The sequence below is a fragment of the Macrobrachium nipponense genome, chromosome 1 (genome assembly GCF_015104395.2).
Source record: "Macrobrachium nipponense isolate FS-2020 chromosome 1, ASM1510439v2, whole genome shotgun sequence".
NCBI classification, from domain to species: Eukaryota; Metazoa; Arthropoda; class Malacostraca; order Decapoda; family Palaemonidae; genus Macrobrachium; species Macrobrachium nipponense.
In genome coordinates, this window is record NC_087200.1 from 118,290,285 (window position 1) to 118,309,972 (window position 19,688).

Genomic DNA, 19,688 nt, shown 5'->3' on the forward strand with positions numbered 1-19,688 from the left:
TGTATCTGTCCTTTGGGATGGATGCACTCTTCAGTTCAAGAGTGTTCATCCTCCCATCTTTTATGCACCAAATAAATTTATGTTTATTTGTGTGCTCTGGATTCACAGGTGTCTTTGGCCTTGTTGGCAGAGGTGGAAACGTGGACAAAGGCAGCTTGGAAGCCTTTGAGCTTAAGTCTCCAGGGTGCTAAAAAATCAGGGTTTAACAGTCTCTTGAAGTCTCATTTAAGCTGAGCTACTTAACTTTGGGCACTGATATGTGATTGATTGATCCAGAAACTAAGTAGAATATGTTAAGGGGAGATTCCAAAATTTCCTTTATTGTTGTTGTACATGACATTGAGTTTTTTCTTGCAAATTTTAAAAAATCTTTAATGTTAGTTCATATAAGTAAATCTTTAGCCCTTGAGAGCCTGGCTAGAAAATACATATGCAGCATATGCAGCACCCAAGGCCAAGGAAACTTTGAGTTGTTCATACACTATATACAAACCCTCTGTCCTTTACATAAGGAATTACTTACGTCGTAGTTGGAATTCCGGCCGTTGAATCTTGAACAAGGTTGTAAACACTCCACTTTGCTTTCGGCCGTCTTCTGATGAAGACGTGTTTCTGAGCTCCGGCTGACTGGTCGTTGATCTTTTTTCCCGGTGGGATCCTTTTGGTTTATTTATTTATTTGATAGCCTTTATAACCGCCCTTCTACTTGTGTTAAGAGTCGGCGGCAAAGGTATGCCAACATATTATTTACATTCTTTCGGCCTTTAACACTGGTTCAGACCGGCATGAGGACAAGATATGTATTTAACGCGAGGATGAGACATTTACTTAATGTGAGTGATATTGACCCTAATGAAACATGTATTCATCCGGAAATTACGCTTCTGCTTGGGAATTACCAAGGGGATTTCAAAGGTTTGTCCTTGTTTTGTTTTTATGGTAATTTCTCTTCTCCTTCATCCCTTCACTTATTATCGGAAGAAGGTACAAGAATGGACGTACGGTGTTGATCTTGGGGGATCTCCTCTCACTTCGGAGGGCGGTGCCCTTGGATGCATGAAGAGTACCCTCATTATTTTTTCCTTATTTTGCAGACTGACAGTGGTGATTGTGTTTACAGCAGCATTCGTTGGATTGCTCTTCGTATTGGTTATCCTAACCTTGGATTTGTACCTGTGACTTGTAGCATGTTGCGATACCAATCCTCGAGTGTGTGTACTGATCCCCTGTTGGTAGTCATATTCTTTTACCACAACTACCCTGGAGTTATGTCACTGGGCAAAGCTGTCATGGCCCCGTGATGTTTATCTACTCCTTTTGGTAGAAGTCTGGCAGAATTTGGAGGAACCGAAGAGGAAGAGAGCTCATCAAGTGTCGTCATCCTCCTCTTCAAGATCACCATTTTCATGCCTCCACCCCTTCGACTTTTAAGGCTTTGCCGTAGAAGAGAAGGTGGTCTCCCCCCCCAAGAAGTCTCGTCACGGGACTTCTAAGGGTCTGTCTCGCTTCGGTGAGACAGGTGGGTCTTCCGCTGGTCCTCCCGTTCCTCCGGGAACGGGGCCCGTGTCTCCTTCCCCAGGGAAGAAGAAGACGGGGACCATGGAGATACCAGCCACCACTGGTGCCTCCTCTCCCAGTTCCAGAGATTCCACCTCCGGACTGGGAACCGTCTCGGCTGCACGCTTGCAAGCATTACCGAGTGTACGGTCACCTATGGTGAACGTGCAGCCAAGGTCCAGACTGCTGAGTACGCTCACCATTTCAGGACCCAGTCACGGAGCGGAAGATGGTAGGAGTTGCTCGGGTGACTCGCCAGACCGGCGATTGCTCTTGTGATCGTCTGGTACCCAGGGTTAACATGACGTTCCCACGGGTCCATACGCGCAGAGACCAATGGAGGCGGGGCATCCAGCCCTCTTTTAATTAATTTCTTTCTTTCATAGAGGTTTCGGCCTCAACAAGGACTTGGAAGAGTCAGAGGACGGTATCAGCTGTCTCCTTTCAGGTGCACGCCCAGCCCCACCCAGACCCGACCAGTCTCGGTGGTGGCAGACGCTTCACCTGCCCGGTTAGAGCTTTGTAACCCTCCTCGAGGAAGCGTTCTCTCCACAGCTGCTCCCACAGGTCCCCCCGAACAGGTGCAGTTGGGCTGTGTTGCTACCACAACTGCCCCAACTCCGTCCTGGATGGAGGACTTGTCGGTTGTCCTGAGGGAACTGGCGAAGAGGAAGTCCAGGAAGAAGAGGAAGGTGCTGTCGTCTTCTATTGCCTCTTCCCCTTCGAATTCCAAGGCCCCCCAGCCGAGGAAGAAGAAGGTGGCCTCGTCCACCCCAAGGAGTCTCGCACAGAGACTTCAAAGGGTCTGTCTCGCTCCGGTGAGACAGGTGGGTCTTCCGCTGGTCCTCCTGTTCCTCCGGGAACAGGGCCTGTCTCTCCTTCCCCAGGGAAGAAGACGGGGACTGTAGGGGTACCGACTATCCCTGCTCCCGGTTCCAGAGGTTCCACCTCCGGACCGGGAACCGTCTTGGCCGCTCGCTTGCGAGCTTCACTGAGTGTAAGTCACCTACGGGTGTCTGTGGAGCCAAAATCCAGACTACTGAGTATGCTCACCATGTCAGGACCCTGGCACGGAGCGGAAGGATGGTAAGAGTCGCTCAGGTGACTCTCACCAGACCGGCGATCGCTCTCGCAGCGATTGCCCAGTACCCAGGGTTGACGTGACGTTCCCACCAGACTGTTCATGTAGCGAGGCTGGGAAGAGGTCCCCCCCTGGTCACTGGGTCCAGCCTCGCCTGGGCCTAGTCACCCTAATGCACGAGACCGACGCTACCGTCCTCGGTCCAGCCTCGCCTGGGCCTAGTCACCCTAATGCACGAGACCGACGCTACCGTCCTCGGTCCAGCGCTTCTCCAGAAGGAGACCGCTGGTCCAGACCTGCAGCTTGATCGCCACCGTGGTTGGTGATCGCCTGCAGTCCTCCCAGCCTACGGGTTCTGCTGGTAGGCAGAGGAGGAGCGCTCGTAGCAGCTCTCCTGATGCTAGAGACCGACGTTCTGTCCTTGGTCCAGCGCTTCTCTGCAAGCAGCTCCCCTGACGCAAGAGACCGACACTCCGTCCTTGGTCCAGCGTTTCTCCACAAGAAGACTGCTGGTCCAGACCTGCAGCTCGATTGCCACCGGGGGTTGGTGGTTGCCTGCAGTCCTCCAGCCTACTGGTTCTGCTAGTAGGCAAGATAGGAGCGTCAGGTCTCCCTCACCTGTCCCTTCAACCTCCTCAGGCTACACCAGGAGGAACGAAGCGAACAGGAGTGACCGTGGTGAATGCACTTCTTACGGTCCGGCCACAACCCTGGTTCGGTCTTGTGACCAACAAATCCTCGCTCAAGTGGTTGGAGGAGATCGTGGAGGCTGGCGAGGATGATGATGCTTCCCAGACTCTCGGAGTGACCATCACCGTGGTACACGTGAAGGTCCCGCTGGACCATGCACGCAGAGACCGGGGTGGGTTCCCCCTTCGTTCTTCTTGAGAGGTTTCGACCTCGACAAGGACTGGGATGCGTCGGAGGACAGTATCGGCTTTCTCCTGTCAGGTGGACGCTCAGCCCCACCCAGACGACGGTCACGGTGGCGGCAGACGTTTAGCCTAAAGTATGAGTTTCGTAACCCTCCTCGGGAAAACATTTTCTTCAGAACGATAACGTTTTCCTAGACTCGGAGCGACCATCATTGCACAGTGATTGCTGCCCGTACTCGCTTCTCCGACTGCTAGTTCCGCTGGGAAGGCTAGCGAGAGCGTCCAATCTTCCTCCCCCATTCCCTCTCTCCCTATGGCTACACGGGAAATGGAGGGATCCTGCAGAGAGTTCTCCGTAGGATTCCACGTCGAGGACTGCGTTCCTGGAGGGACCTTCGGGTCCTACCGCATGTCAGTCCCCGTCATTGAGGAAGGACCTTGCCCTATCCTTGATCTCTACGGGAATCGGGAGGACCACCACCCGATGATCGTCTGACGAATTTGGGGGGGGAGTTTCACCGAGCGCTTTCTTTGATCTGCAAACACTTGGGCAAAACCACGGTCCAGAGTGGGCGAGACGAGAATCCCAGATAATTATTACTATGATAATCAGGAATCTCGCCGAATGCTCGAATTCCTGGAATTTCTAGCGTTCGAAGGAAGTACTGCTGCTGAAGAAAGAATTATCTCAGGAGGGGTTCAGCCTGGATGGACCTGACAGTCTGTCGCCTCAGTAGGAGCCAACCCCTGGATAGAGAAGAATGGGTGGGAACATCCAGTTCGGCTTGAACTATCGTCTTCGGTATCCTGTTCACCGTAGAAGTCTTCCTTCGGGAAAACTTCACCTTCGCTCTCTTCTTTAGAGAATGAAGGGGGTTGGTTTCCAGTCCTTATTCTTGTTCCTCGAATGGAAGAGAATTTAGGCTGGAGGTCTATGTACAGGAACCTACAAATATACTACGTATATTGCCCTTGCGACGTGCTTCTGTTATCAGTTCAATTGTCCGAGGTGTAGGCACATATTGGTTAACTCTATGGGTTGTGACTGAGACGAATAGTATCTTCTTAATTGAACTGCAACTCAGGACTGCCCTGCAACCTTCTATGAGTTACCAGTTTCGATTTTGAGATACTTGTATTGTTACAACAACACTACTTCGTTTGCATTCACCGAAATCCGTTTCGGTTAAAATGCAAATGCTCAAGTGTATTTTTTTGCGCTCAATTGTTCTAGCCGAACGCATTCCTTCTTGGAATGTATTACCGGGCAACTCAGGATGATGAGTTTGCGAGAGCTAGCAGTGTACGGGCTGCCTGCCAGCCCTGCCTGCTGCAGCCCAGTACCAGCTGGCTCTCCGAGATAGTACGGTCGGATACTGTGTCTCTCCTCTGTGATGATTGTCTACCGAACAGAATCTCTGCCTGTCTACCGAACCGAATCTCTGCCCGGCAATCACAGACTTAGGTCTCTGGTTGGCTGGAATTCTTGCATACATGAATGACCATCTCTACTGCATCGTCTTTCACATTGCGAGAATTTTTAGACGAGATATCTCACTAGACTCGTCATCTCTCTGTTTACCGCACGGTAAGAGAAGTCTGTAGCCTAGTCTCCCGCTGCATCGCACCTGCCGCTGCGAAGACGCGGAATGATTTCTTCAGACATCTGAGTTTGTCTTCTAAATATATCTCGTATTCGTAGGTGTGCTATTGTTCTTTGTCCACCCTGAATTGTAGATGAATAACGGAAGACATCGCTTGTTCCCCGCCCTGTCAGCTCTACTTCCAAGTATATATAGATGTCCTCCCTGATCCAGCCCATGAGAAGCGGTTCTTCAGGCAGTACAATCCCTGTGTTTTCATTACCAAAAAGCGCTCTGCTTTCATTGCAACTCCGACTTCTCACCGAACAGCAATGAAGTAGCAGTTTAGAGTTTTCAGTCCTCTGTAAAACAACAGGGATTAAGCTGTCTTCATGGGTTGGTGTCATTGGCGGGACTTTTCTACGTTCAGAATCTTGAAAGTTAACTTCTCTCGATTCAGCTGTGAAGATGTAGGTCTGCATTCACCTATCACCTTTGTCTTCAACGGCACATAGTATGTATTGTTTTTCCTAGTATGTATTGTTTTTCCTTAGTTGTGATTCAACTACTATGAGAATTTCTGTCTTTCCATCAGGGACCTCGGTCCCTAGAAGGCAATTGACTTTCAGCTGATGGGCACATGCCTTGAGAGAATCATCATCTCTCCTTCCAGCATCAGTGGCAACAAGATAGACGATTGGAGGGTCTCTTGGCATAACCCTTCAAAAGGCGAGTGTCACGTGACTACGCCTTGGATGCATGACGGCTTGCCTTACACGACCGAACGCAGTCAGTCGGCAGCTGTCGAAGCGTCCGAGACCATCACGAGCTACACTGTGGACTTTGTATCGGTTGATCCAGATCAGTCATTACTTTTTTCCTACTGGCGTGTTCCAGTACCCATAAGTATTGACACCCACCATGGAGTGTTGGTGTCTTTATCCATTGCAGAGACGACGAGACCGGGAGAGACTTCACTGCAGTGGGATACGAGACCGCGAGAGACTTCGCTGCAGTGGATACGAGACCGTGAGAGACTTCGCTACAGATAAGATAAACCGGTGGACGGGTACTGGACATCACTCCGAAGAATATGTTGGACAGTAAGATGGATAGGTCATTGCGACCATATCTTTCTTTCCCTTCGGGACTGCCCACAGGTCTTTGGAACCTTATTTCCCTGGACCAGTGGTGGATGCTTGCAAGATGTGTTTGCTTACCCAGCTCCTTGAGAGGACAAGTTGCATCTCGTCCATGGTGTGCAGTTGTAGAGGTGAGAAGGGTGCAAGAGTGACTGGCTCTCCCCCTTCCACGCCTCTTCCCTCCACTCCTTGTCCTTCGGGTTGAGGATAGGATTTGAACTCACACTGGCTGGTCGGACATCCTTTTTATGTTTCTTATCAGAATCATTGAAGCAATCCCGCTTTTTTCTCTAGCAAGGGGAGGAAGGAGACTGACAATAATGCAAACCCTTCCCAGAACTTTGCATTAATGTCTCCGACGTCAAATATTCTTCACAGCCCTTTTTCGAATGAGTCATGATCCCTCACTCATTTTGAATAGGCCCAGAAGTCTGACTCTTGATCATGCAGCTCCTATACTCGGACCAAGTTGTCAGAGGCAGCAGGGCACTCCTCCTCGCTCTTACGACCAGGAGTAGCAGCCTATGTGCGCAGAACACATGTCAGTTCTAGAGGTTCATTCGGATTCCTCCCACCAATCAGTGAGTCTTCCTTATGTAAAGGACCGAGGGTTTGTATATCGTGTAGGAACAGATCACAATTTTTGAAAGTAAATTCTATTTTTCCTAACTATACAAACCTGAGGTCCTTTACATATATGTCCACCTCATGCCACCCCTCAATCTGAACCTGGGCCGAAAGGCAAAGTGGAGTGCCTAACCACCTTGTTCATGATTCAATGGCCATAATTCCAGCTACACTGTAAGTAATTCCTTATGTAAAGGACCTCAGGTTTGTATAGTTAGGAGAAATACAATTTACTTTCAAAAATTGTGATATTGGCCCATTTAAGAAAAAAACACATCAGTGGAAAGAGGAAGATACGCAAATGCACATTGGGTAAGAAAAATAATTCTAAAAAATTTGAAAAAGACTCTACAACCCCTTGTAGGGCCTCTTTTACAAGACAATCTTAAATTTTACCGAGTTACACATGTTTTTTCTAAATGATTATATTTTATTTACAGTAACATTTTGGAATTATATTTTTTTTAATATTTCTTTGCAAATTTCTTTGCAAAATTGCAATTATAACTGACATACTATCATAAAAGATAAGAACTATAATCAACAGCAGCTCCTTGGTATATTTATGAGCAAATATATATAGAGGCAGTCCCCAGTTATTGGCAGACTTGGTTATTGGCGATCTGGTTTCATGGCGCTTGTCTAGCATCTAGCACCGTAATGCACCGATTTCCAGTTATCAGCGCTGATACATACAGTTATAGGGCTGATATACACCTAACAGAGGTGCCATTAACCTGTTATAGGTGCTGTAAGTGCCATAAATCACCAGTTTTCGGTTATCATCGATTTTCACTTATCAAGCTGTCGGAACAGAACCCCCGCCAATAACTGGGGACTGCTTGTTATAGGACATCTTGTGAAAGACAGAGAGGCAGCATATCTCATTGAAGTCAAGTACATAACTAAGTCATGAGTCGCCTAGAATTGGCAAGCTTAGGTAGTCTAAAAGTTGCTGTTAGTGAATTTATGGGCTATAGATGTAATGGAACCTCTTTCCTGCCCAATTCCCCCAAATTGTTGGCCCGCAATATTGGTGCTCACCATGAGTGAATCCGTCCACCATCCAAAATCTGTTATTGCTGCTCGTATGAGGGTTTCCGTCCATTAAGGTTGATGTTAGTACACAAAATGATTCTGTTAAACATAACTTATATCTTCACGCCGATAAGCGAGTAGATATAAGTTATCTTTAACAGTAAGTAAATGTTCAAATAATAAATTTCATGAAAATTTATATTTTTGAAATACTATGAAAAAATAAAATCTAAAATCTACTTTCTTTCAGGTTATAAGATACCCCCTGAGAAACCAAAGGAATCTCATTTTGATTCAAATTGCATTACTCCTGGCACACCATTTATGGATCGCTTGTCCAAGTGTCTTCATTACTATGTTCATGAAAGACTCAATACAGATCCCGCATGGAGAAATATTAAGGTTAGATATTTCATTTGTTTTCACTTCATATTTATCATAGGACTGTAATAGTCATTAGTTTATACTCATGGTTTTCTCTCAACGTATTAGACTTGATACATAATATTTCTAAGGTATTTCTATTTCTGTATTAAATTATGTTTCTTCTTATGCATCTTTACACACTTAGCAATTACTTATCGGTCTAGTTAGTTTCCACTGACGAGGTCGTATTGCAAAAATGGTTCAAGTTCTTTGTTGGGAGTTTACTACTTTCAACTTAATATTTTTAATTTCCTGTATCCTTAATGAAGAAAGCATTCTAAGATGAAACATTTTATACAATCTACAATAAAGAATACTAAACATATGCAGGTTATTTGTTGCAATCTGCAGTAAAGATTATTTAAGTGTAAGCAAATAATCAAAGTTAAGTCAGTGGACATCGCTGAAAGATATACAAAAGGCAGGATTAACCCCTTGTGGATGGGTAACATACATATGTTTACAAATAGCTTTGTGGTAAAGTCTGGGTAGCATACATTTTATGTTCAAGATTTGGCATCATACAGTTTGAATGAATTATATGGAGAAAATTTTCCTAGTTCCATTTATCACTATTGACAACTCGTTAGATTGCCATAAAATTGTTCGAGTGAACCGAGAGAGATTCAGTCTTGCTTAAGTGGTACAAGGGAATGTTGTCACAACTTCCTATCCAAAGGAGCATTGTAAACTTTTTACAATAAATATACTCAAAATATTATCCAGGTTATGATATTGTTTGAGCTGTAATTATAATTTGACAAAATAAAATAAAATAAAATAAACATTAGAAAGAAGACTTATATAACTTGATAAAATTAACATACAGTAGAGCCTTGGTTCTCGACGATAATTCGTTCCAGAAGGAGCGTCGAAATTCGATTATTTCGAGAACTGAATCAAGTTTTCCCATAAGAAATAACTGAAAATGGATTAATCCGTTCTTGACCATCAGTTATTACCCTAACCTTGCCTTTTTATACAATACATTACATGTAAATTACAACTAAATAAGTTAAAAGTTAAATAAATATCATGTTAGACGTATATTTATAATTTTAAATGTATAATATACAGTATAAAAGAAAACTAGCCTGTGTCCAACTGATTGTTGACCAAGATCCATAGGCTACCTAGGTAAATAGTAAGTAGAACGTAGTGTAGTGGGTAGGCATAAAACGTGTTGCTAACATAATAAAAACATTGAAAAGCAAGTCTAATTATTACAGTAAATTAATAAACTATTAAAATTAAACCCAATTTATATTTATCAAAAACTTGCAAAAATTTGCCTACAGTAAGTCGGCATTTAAGGATGTAAACAAACCATAGCGCAGCCCTGGTGGTTTATATCGGGACTATGGTAGTAAAGAAACCATATCTCGCTATAAGCCTAGAAACATTTACATTCGATATTAATTTATGGTAAATCTTTTACGGAGTCGACTGCAGTACTGTATACAAAATCGCTTGAAAATTATCTTTCAGTAAATGTAATGTTATGATACTAACGATTTTGTTTCATAAATGTCCTTATAAAAAAGGTGCGTCTTTTACGGCAAATTGTCCAATATCAGGGCTTGGTTTTCCAAGCTTATTTGGACTTTGACAATTATTATGGTACTGCATGGTACATATATACGTACGCATAAGTAAAAGAATCTTCTTAATGTCTTTAATTACTATACCATTACGTACCAGCATCTCTTGATTTTAATATCAAGCTAACCTCCCTCTCTCTCTCTCTCTCTCTATGAGGACGCTTATTAAAACGAAGCATACAGATTGCGTTCGTTACCAAGCGCACACGCGTTGCAACATGTAAACTGTGTCACTACCAGACCTCATACGTAAACATTGACGTCTTTTTACAGTAGACATAAAAGAATCGTCTTAATTTCTATAATTATTCTTTACCGTAGTGGCTTCTCTGATTAAGCTAAGGCTAACCTCTCTTTACCAGCAAGCTTAACAAAGATTAAGATTGCGTCCCGCAACGCAACCCGAACGGCACACGTACATATGTGACAGTGGTTTCACTACCAAATCTCACATGTAAACAATGACGTATTTTTACAGTAGACATAAAAGAATCTACTTAATTTCTATAATTAATGTATACCGTAGCGGATTCTGAGTTAACCTAAGGCTAACCTCTTCTTTACCGGCACGCTTAAAAAGCTTAGTTGTTCCGACACGGCATACAAACCTTCGGTCCTTTTACAATAGGAAGGTTACTAGCGGCAGCTGGATAGGTCGTAAGCTTTCGAACAAGGGGTTCGGTAGTTAACTGCTTGTCCGACAGGCGCGCGCGCGCGACTGGGAGGTAAACAAATCACTTTTGCTTTCGGCCTCACAGCGAGTGGACGTGTGTGTTCTACGCTCTCTGCCCGCTTTTCGTCGTTTGCTTTCCTGGTTGTATGGTTGTGTTTTCTCTTTGTGTGAATCATTGTAAGTACAATCATTCCTTTATTTTTCATCATTAATTGTGAATTGATCGATTATGGACTCTCCACGCCCCGCTACTCTCCGGAGATTGTGCCCGGGTACCGAAGGGCGTAAATGCGGAAAATTCCGCTCGTTCCCAGAGATCGATCCCCATATTTTGTGCGCTCGGTGTCGGGGGCGTGAGTGTACCCGCGCCGAGCCCTGTGAAGTATGTATGTCTTGGTCGGAGGCGCAGTGGGGCTTGTACGAGGGTAGGAAGAAGCGAAGGCCTACAAAGGAGTCGTCGGAGAGCTCTCCCGCGACTCCTTTGGTTACGGACACTTCGTCTTCTTTCCTGCCTCCTGCTCAGCTCCCACGTTTGGCGCCTTCCCCTGCGGGGGGGGTTTCTAGGTCCTTCTCCTCACCCGATCTGTCGAGTGTGGAGGAGGGCGCGAGATACCCCGACGTTGAGTTGTACTCTGGGTCCTCTATCCGTTCGTCTACATCGCACGGACGGGTAGAGGATCCTGCTAATCACCCGACCTTTGCTTCCTCAGGTGCTGTTGCTGCGAAGGACGACCTTGGACAGGTGTGGGCATCGTTGGGTTTGCAGGGCGTGCCGAGTGTCCAGGGGCTGCTCTACCATCTCGCTGGCTCTGTTGCGGTCACGCATGCTACGGTGACCACCACTACCACGACCCTGTCGACCCCTGGCTATGCTTCACCTCCTCATCTGGTGTATTCCCCGCACGCGGTGTCTGTAACACCAACTCCATCGGTGCAGGGGCCGATCGCCGTACCACGGGGGAGTGTGATGCCGCCGCCTGGGTTTGCCGTGCTGCCTCGACCGGACTTCGTGTGCCCGAAGAGCTCGCCCCTGGACCTCCCGCCAGTACCTAGGATGTCGGTGCCGCTGGTCCATCCACCTGGTCTGCCTGTACAGCCTGCCGTACCTGCCGTACCTGCCCACCCGCTGTTGACTGACGTGATGATGCCGACTACCGCTGCTGTTCCTGTATCTGTTCCTGCCATCTCCACTGCTGTTCCTGTGATGGTGCACCTGCGATGTTGTTCCTGGGGTCGTGGGGCGCCGCTGCTCCCGATGCCGATCTGTTCGGACAGGTGCGTCTGGGCCCTGTTGCTTCGGCCTGGATGACGGATTTGACATCGGTCCTGAGGAAGCTGACGAAGAAGAAGAGGAAGAGGAGGAAGGTGTCGTCGTCGTCTTCATCGTCTTCTTGGTCGTCGTTGTTGTCTGCCGCCTCTCCCCCTTCATCTTCTAAGGCTTCACAGCCTAAGAAGAAGAAGCTCGCCTCCTCCCCCCCTAAGAAGTCTCCTTCGGGAACTTCTAAGGGCCCGTCTCGCTCCGGTGAGACGGGGGGTTCTTCCGCTGGTCATCCTGCTCCTTCGGGAGCAGGGCCCGTCTCTTCTTCCGCAAGGAAGAAGACTACGGGGACCAGAGGAGTGTCGGCTAACACCAGCACTTCCTCGCCTGCTGTTAGTGGTTCTGCCATGGCAGCAGGATCCGTCTCGGCCTCTCGTTCAGAGAGAGGTACCGAGTGTACGGTCGCCCACCAGCGACCGTGCAGCTAGGAACCAGACCTCTGAGCCAGCTCAACGTCAGGTTCACGGCACGGAGCGGAAGACTGGTGACAGCCGCTCACGTGACTCTCACCAGACCAGCTCTCGCTCTCGCGGCGACCGTACGGCAACCAGCACCAGCTCTTCTGACACACGAGACCGGGGCCGCTGTGCTCAGTCCAGCCGTTCTCCACAGGAGACGGCTCGACCAGGCCTGAAGCTCGATCGCCACCGCAGGTTGGCGATCGCCCTGCAGCCCCCAAAACCCGGCTGGGTGAAAGCGAGCGAGGGGGGAGCGTCAGGTCTGCATCTTCCCGTACCTTCAACCCTACTACGGGTTACCCACGGGAGGAACCGAGGTATTGAGGAGCGATCGTGAGGGGTGCGCCCCTCATGATCCCCCACCACGACGCCTTACGTGCCAGGCACGGTTCTCAGACCGGCCAGGGCGTATGCGCAAGTGGCTGGAGGAGGCCGACCGAGGGGATCTGTCGCTGTTCCCCCCCTCGAGGAGGGGGGAGGGTCTCGGGAGCTGGCTCCTGTTCGAGGGACTGGATGGTCCTACTCCTCAGGATGCAGTCACTCCTGAGATCCAGAGGAACTTTGCCGAGGTAATTGCGCTGATCCGTCAGCACAACGACCTCGGGGAAGGATCGCCGCTCCCACCTTCCGAGCCCACGTCCCGGCTTGAGTCGTTCTGGGGCCAGAAGAGGGAACCCAGACCGACGGTGGGATTGCCGCGATCGGAGCTTGCCAACTCGGTGCTGGACCAGGTAGAGTCTCTTGTCTCCGGACATGACGGTTCTCTCAAGTCTAGCAGGTCGAGCAAGCTGCTTCCGCCTCCTCTACTGCGACAGCGGCGTTTCTACGTGCCGTCTGAAGACCCGATGCCGCCCAAACAGGTGAACCCGGAGTTAGCCAGGCTAACGCCGGGTGTGTGTCTGCAGCAGCTCCTGTCAGAGAACCTATGGTTCTCGCAGCAAGAGGCACTCGGTCTGGAATCCACTGCCATGGCAGCTTTCCAGGCCGTCTCCTGGATAGACCTGTGGTCCCTCACGGTGTCTAAGGTCGCAGCCAACTCCGGGGGAATTTCTCCCGAAGAAGACTCGGCCTTCAGGAGGCTTTGCCAGTCTGGGGGAAGAGCCATCTCCTTCCTAGCCCACCAGACGGTAAACCTGTGGGCCAACCTGGTTCTCCGACGTAAGGACGCTGTCCTTACTCGAGTATCCAGGGTGGCTGGGCGTGAAGCGGCATTGGGACTTCGCAATGGACCGTTACGGAGTTCCCCGTCTCTCTTCCCAGGAGAGATGGTGGACGCTGCGGTGGACAGATGGCGCACTGATGACAGTGACCGTCTGGTACACCAGGCAGTTTCGAAGGCTTCTGGGCAGCCTCGAACTGCGGCCAAGCCAAAGAGCTCAGCTAGCGCTTCCACTGTGGCTAAGACGGTAGTTGCGTCGAAGCCTCGTGGAAAGACTGTCTTCTTCGTCTTCTGCAAAGGGGCGGGGGGCCGTAACCAGCCCTCCTTCCCAGCCCCCCTCCTCGCGAGGAGGCTCTGGGAAGAAGTCGAAGAAAGGGGGGAAACGCTAGGGACGGCGTTCCCCCCTCACCTGTTGCCGAAAGTGGGGGGGTGCCTGGCCAGCCATTGGGCAACTTGGCAGCGCTACGGCGCCGAGACCTGGATAGTAGATGTCCTTCGGGAGGGATATCTATTACCCTTCGAATCTCGGCCACCCCTCACCTCCAACCCGGTCCAACAGCAGTCGTACGTTCCAGGATCTTCGAAGGACGTAGCATTGAGACAGGAGATCAAGACCATGCTGAGCAAACGAGCTGTTTAGAGATCGTCACGGATCAGTCACCGGGCTTCTACAGTCGACTTTTCCTGGTGGAAAAGTCTTACGGGGGCTGGGCGCCCCGGTGATAGATCTCTCTCCCCTGAATCGGTTTGTTCGCCAGACCCGGTTCACGTTGGGAGACGGCACGTTCTGTGCTCGACTCCATTCAGGAGGAGAACGATTTCAAGCTTTCAGTGGACTTGAAGGATGCGTATTTCCAAATACCCATTCATCAGTCCTCCAGAAAGTAACCCCGCTTCATCCTCGACGGGACGGCGTACCAATTCAGGGCACTTTGCTTCGGTCTCTCAACCGCCCCACAGGTGTTCACAGCGAGTGTTCACTAGGTGTCTGCTTGGGGGGCCCATTCGCACGGGATACGTCTGATGAGGTATCTCGACGATTGGTTAGTCCTGGCGAGCTCCCGCTCGCAGTTGCTACAGGACAGGGATCGGCTACTCGAGTTCTGTCGCGATCTGGGGATCGTTGTGAACTTCGAGAAGTCCGATCTCGAGCCCAAGCAGAGGATTAAGTACCTGGGTATGCTGATCGACACGGTAGCAGGGCGAGTCTTCCCGCAGACTCGCGGATCAGCAGATTCAGGGAGGCAGCCGGCCAGTTCCTGTCTCGGCAGGAACAGGCAGCTCAGCGATGGCAAGTCGTGATCGGACACCTGTTCGTCACTCGAGAAGTTAGTCCCTCACGGGCGTCTTCCACCTGCGGTCTCTTCAGTGGAGACTAAAGGAGAGTTGGTCACAGGCAACGGATCCCCCAAGCTTTCCAGTGTCACTGACACCGGAGGTAAGGCAGGACCTAGCCTGGTGGCTGGACGACAGGAACCTCTTAAAGGGAGTGCCTCTACGCACTCCCCCCCTGGAGATGCAGCTGTTCTCAGATGCATCGACCGAGGGGTGGGGCGCACACCTGGAGGAGTTGCTGACTTCAGGAGTGTGGGACGAGCACGACAAGCACCTTCACATCAATGTACTGGAAACTCAAGGCAGCGTTTCTCGCGCCTCCAAGAGTTTCAGGACCGCTTGATGGGACACTCAGTGGTGTTGATGTGCGACAACACCACGGTAGTGGCTTACGTCAACAAACAGGGGGGCCTAGTGTCTCTCCCGTTGTACCAGTTGACTCGGCAGGTGCACGAGTGGGCCGACGGCTCACTCAATAGAGCTGTCGGCACGCTATTCCAGGGCCAGAAGGAGGAATGTAGTAGCAGACAAGCTCAGCCGTCAGGATCAGGTGATAGGGACCGAATGGTCTCTACACCAGGATGTGGCGGAAAGGCTCTTCGACCTGTGGGGGCGACCAGTCGTGGATCTGTTTCGCCACCCGGCACAACAGAAAACTTCAGGTTTTCTTTTCAGCCGTGCCGGACCCATGGGCAGCTGCAGAGGACGCTCTTCAACACCCGTGGGACAACCCTCTTCGCTTACGCCTTTCCCCCGTTCAGCCTGATTCGCAAGGTGATCAGTTGAGCACTGGTCACCCCGAATCTCAGGATGATCCTGGTGGCTCCCAAATGGCCCCAGGCCATTTGGTATCCGGACCTGCTGGCTCTTCTCGCAGGAGAACGAGAGAGATTCCCCCTTGGCACAACCTTCTCGTCCAGCCACACGTAGAGTGATACCACCAAACAGTCCAGTCCCTTCGTCTTCACGACTGGCTGTTATCCACCATCTCTTGCGGAACGAGAGGCTTTTCTCGTAGCGCAGCAACAGAGATGCTGGAAACGTCCGTCAGTCCTCTGCAGCTGTGTAACCAGTGGGAAAGTGGGCCTTCTTCTGTGGTTGGTGTCGTAGACGGGGTATATCTCCTCTCAGAGCCACTCTTCAGCAGGTAGCGGATTTCCTCGTGTTTCTTCGCCGAGAGAAGCTCCTCTCAGTCCCCACAGTAAAAGGATATAGAGCCGCCCTGGCACTAGCCCTGAAACTGAGGGGAGTTGGATATCTCGAACTCGTTCGAGATCTCCTTGCTCATGGGACTTGCGAGAGGTCTTGCCCACCCACCCCCGGGAACTCGGGCCCCCTGCGTGGATGTGACTCTCGTCTTAGAATTTGACTCGAAGACCCTTCGAGCCACTCGAGAGTCGTCAGACAGGGATCTGACCCTCAAGACCCTCTTCTTGCTGGCCCTTGGCATCCGGCGAAAGAGAGTAGGGGAACTTCATGGTCTTTCCGTTCGATGTACGACACTCTAGGGGATGGGGATCTGTGACGCTCGATTTCGTCCCGAACTTCGTTTGCGGAAGACTCAGAAACCTTGCGGTCCCACCTGACGACAGGTTCGAGGGTCTTTTCACACATTCCCTCCCTAATGGACTTCACCGATAATGATGCGGATGAGATGCTGCTTTGTCCTGTGAGGGCGCTACGGCGCTATCTGAAGAGAACTCGGCACCTCAGGCCTGAGTGTCGACGCCTCTTCGTTAGCACCGGGGTAACCAAGAAAGTATCATCCAAGAACACTCTTTCGTTCTGGCCTGCGTAGAGGGTCATTCAGGTAGGGCGTAAATGAGGCTTGATGGGTAGTGACGACATCCGTACGTCCCGTCCGAGCAAGCTCACGTAAGTCAGAAGTATTGGCCCCTCGTTGGCGTTTCGTAAGAACTTCTCCGTGGCGCAGGTCCTGAAGGCAGGTGTCTGGTCTAACCAGACTACCTTCACGTCCTTCTACCTTCGGGATATTGCCCACAGGTCCTTGGATACCTTTTCCTTGGGACCCGTGGTGGCTTGCTCAACAAGTTGTGTAGCTAACCCAGACCCTCGCAGGCTGAACAGCATCGAGTCCTGGTGTGACTGTGCGGATGGGATGTGTGAATGAGTTGAGTGACTGGCTTCTCTTCCCATCTTTTCCTCCTCCTCTACCTGTGGGCAGAGGGTCACGGTCGTCACTAAGCAGGATGAGGATGAGATGCAGGTGAGCTATATGACAGAGCCCCATTCTTATTATTCCTTCACTAGGGATAGAAGCAGAATATCCACCACTTCCTCCTACAAGGGGGGGGAAGTGGATGCCAACAAGAGAAACACACCCTGACTTTATATTTGCCCCTGTACAGGAACAAGTTCTTACATTGCTGGTACGAAGAGACACGCTTGGCCTCTCTCTTAGTACTCGGTCAGAGGTCTGACCATTGATCCTGCGGTGCACACCCCGATCAATCGGACAGAGGCTTGGATCCCTCCCTCGCTCTTACGACCAGGGAGGCATTCCAAGGTTGGGCGAACACCAGTCTGTTCACAAAAGACTCAGATTCCTCCCACCAAGAGTAAGTCTTCCTATTGTAAAAGGACGAAAGGTTTGTATGCCGTGTCGGAACAAATGACAATTTGTCCAAAATTGCATTTTTCCTAACTATACAAACCTGAGGTCCTTTTACACAGTCCCACCTCATGCCACCCCTCACTCTGCAGTTTTTTTTGCTTGGGCCAAAAGCAAAAGTGATTTGTTTACCTCCCAGTCGCGCGCGCTGCGCCTTTTGGACCAGCAGTTTAACTACCGAACCCCTTGTTCGAAGAAAGCTTACGACCATAATCCAGCTGCCGCTAGTAACCTTCCTATGTAAAAGGACCTCAGGAAAAATGCAATTTTGGACAAATTGTCATATTGCGTTGCTACCGAACCGAACGTTTACGTATGTACAGTAATACCTTGGGGTACGAATTTAATCCGTTTCCAGTAACCTGCTTCGTAACCTAAAAAATTCGTAACCTAAATGGATTTTCCCATAAGAATGTTTATAAAAAGCAAATAATGCGTTCCACCCGGTGTGGGACCATGAAATGACCATTTCAATTCATATTTTTTCCGTTTATTTTTTGTTCACTAAAGGTTGAAAAATTTCGTGTAGGAATTACATAAAATTATAAAATTGAAGAATAATATTAAATATAAACACTAGATTTAATATGCATGCACAGTAAAACCTGAACTTTACCTTTGGCGATTGTGGCTGGCTGTGGCTTGACGGAGACGGACGGAGGAGGGGAAGGGTGAGGAGGATTGAGGTTAGGGCTTGGGGGGGAAATCTCCCTCCGTGAACACTTCTGGAAGACTTTCTGGTTCTTTCTCTAGAGAGCACCGTTCACTATGATCACTAATTTTACGCTTACGCGACACTGTGTCGTCTTTCACAATTTGAAAAATATTTTTTCTATGGAGGCTTGCTTTTGCCTGTTCTTTAAAATTTTATAGAAATGACCCACCCCATTATCGATAAAACAATTTGTTGCACTCTTACGAGCCATTTCGCAAATGATGCTTCTTACTTACGGAATCTCCTGCCAGCTGCTTCTCGTTTATCCAAACCATGAGCAAATTTTCTACATCGTCGAGAATATAAGGCCGTTTGTTTCATCAATACTGTGACACCTTTGTTTGATGCTTTACTGGCTTTAACTTTCTTGTTTTCCTTTCTTCAAAATAGTGCAGATCGTTGATTGCGACCGCTTGAAGAATGCTGCAATGTCTTTCACGCGCTCGCCTTTATCATGCATTTGGATAATTTCCTTCATTTCGACCTCCGTAACTCATCTCCTTCTTTCTAAATATTGCTTTCCTTCTTGCTAGCTTGGCCTTCCGTCATCTGTTGGGAAGCCATTGTTTCTTATTTCAGTATTTGGGTGGGCAATGAGTAATATATAAAACGCACTATCACGGAAAGCACAAACCACGTGCGCAAATCACTAAAGCAAAGTTTGATGAGCGTATCACCGGACAGATTGCGTTCAATCTTACCGCCAGCGAGATAGTGAAAGAGTTATGGTTTAAAAAGGGTCAAGGGATGCGTGGGAGGAAGTCACGTGACCCTCGTTAAGTTTTGGCCGAAAAAAATGCGTTCGCAGATCCCACGCTCATCCGATGTCCGATGTAAACAAAGCAGGCGTTAAGTTTTGGCCGAAAAAAATGCGTTCGCAGATCCCACGCTCATCCGATGTCCGATGTAAACAAAGCAGGCGGCCTCCCATGATGGAAATTCGCGCATTCGTATTCCAAGTGAAATTCGTATTCCAGAATGAGGGCGTCACTTCGTAAGTTAAAAAATTCGTATACTAATCGGTTCGTAACCCAAAGTATTACTGTATAACAAATTGTAAAAGGATCAAAGCAACACAGAGAAAATATTATCACAAAATGATGCATGAATTCGTAACGCGAGGACGTAAAATTTTTTTTTTTTTTTTTAAATTCAACATAAATCAAAATATTGTGCTAGACTTCCTGTTTGTTGCAAAATGAAGGTAATTGATTGAATATTACTAGACTGTAAGTGTTTTAGCTTACAATTGCAGTTTTCGACCATTTCGGTCGAGTTAAAGTTGACTGAAGGTCGAATTTTTTCTATATATCATGATTTATATGAAAATATTTTAAAACTGATAAAAGCAACAACCATGAGTTATTTTAGTTGTATTCTACATGAAATTGCACACATTTTCATATATAAAACTTTATGTAATGGCTAATATAAAATGGTGCAAACATTACAACAAACTGATGAAAGA

General features: G+C 48.6%; 1 protein-coding gene across 1 annotated transcript in view; it reads left to right on the forward strand.

The window, feature by feature from the left end:
• LOC135219580 (5'-3' exoribonuclease 2 homolog) overlaps positions 1-19,688 on the forward strand; it is a gene marked incomplete in the record, with an annotated part of 341,454 nt that overhangs the window by 60,061 nt on the left and 261,705 nt on the right. Inside the window, 1 exon segment of the mRNA XM_064256465.1 lies at positions 8,154-8,305. Coding sequence (XP_064112535.1) covers positions 8,154-8,305 — 152 coding nt within the window.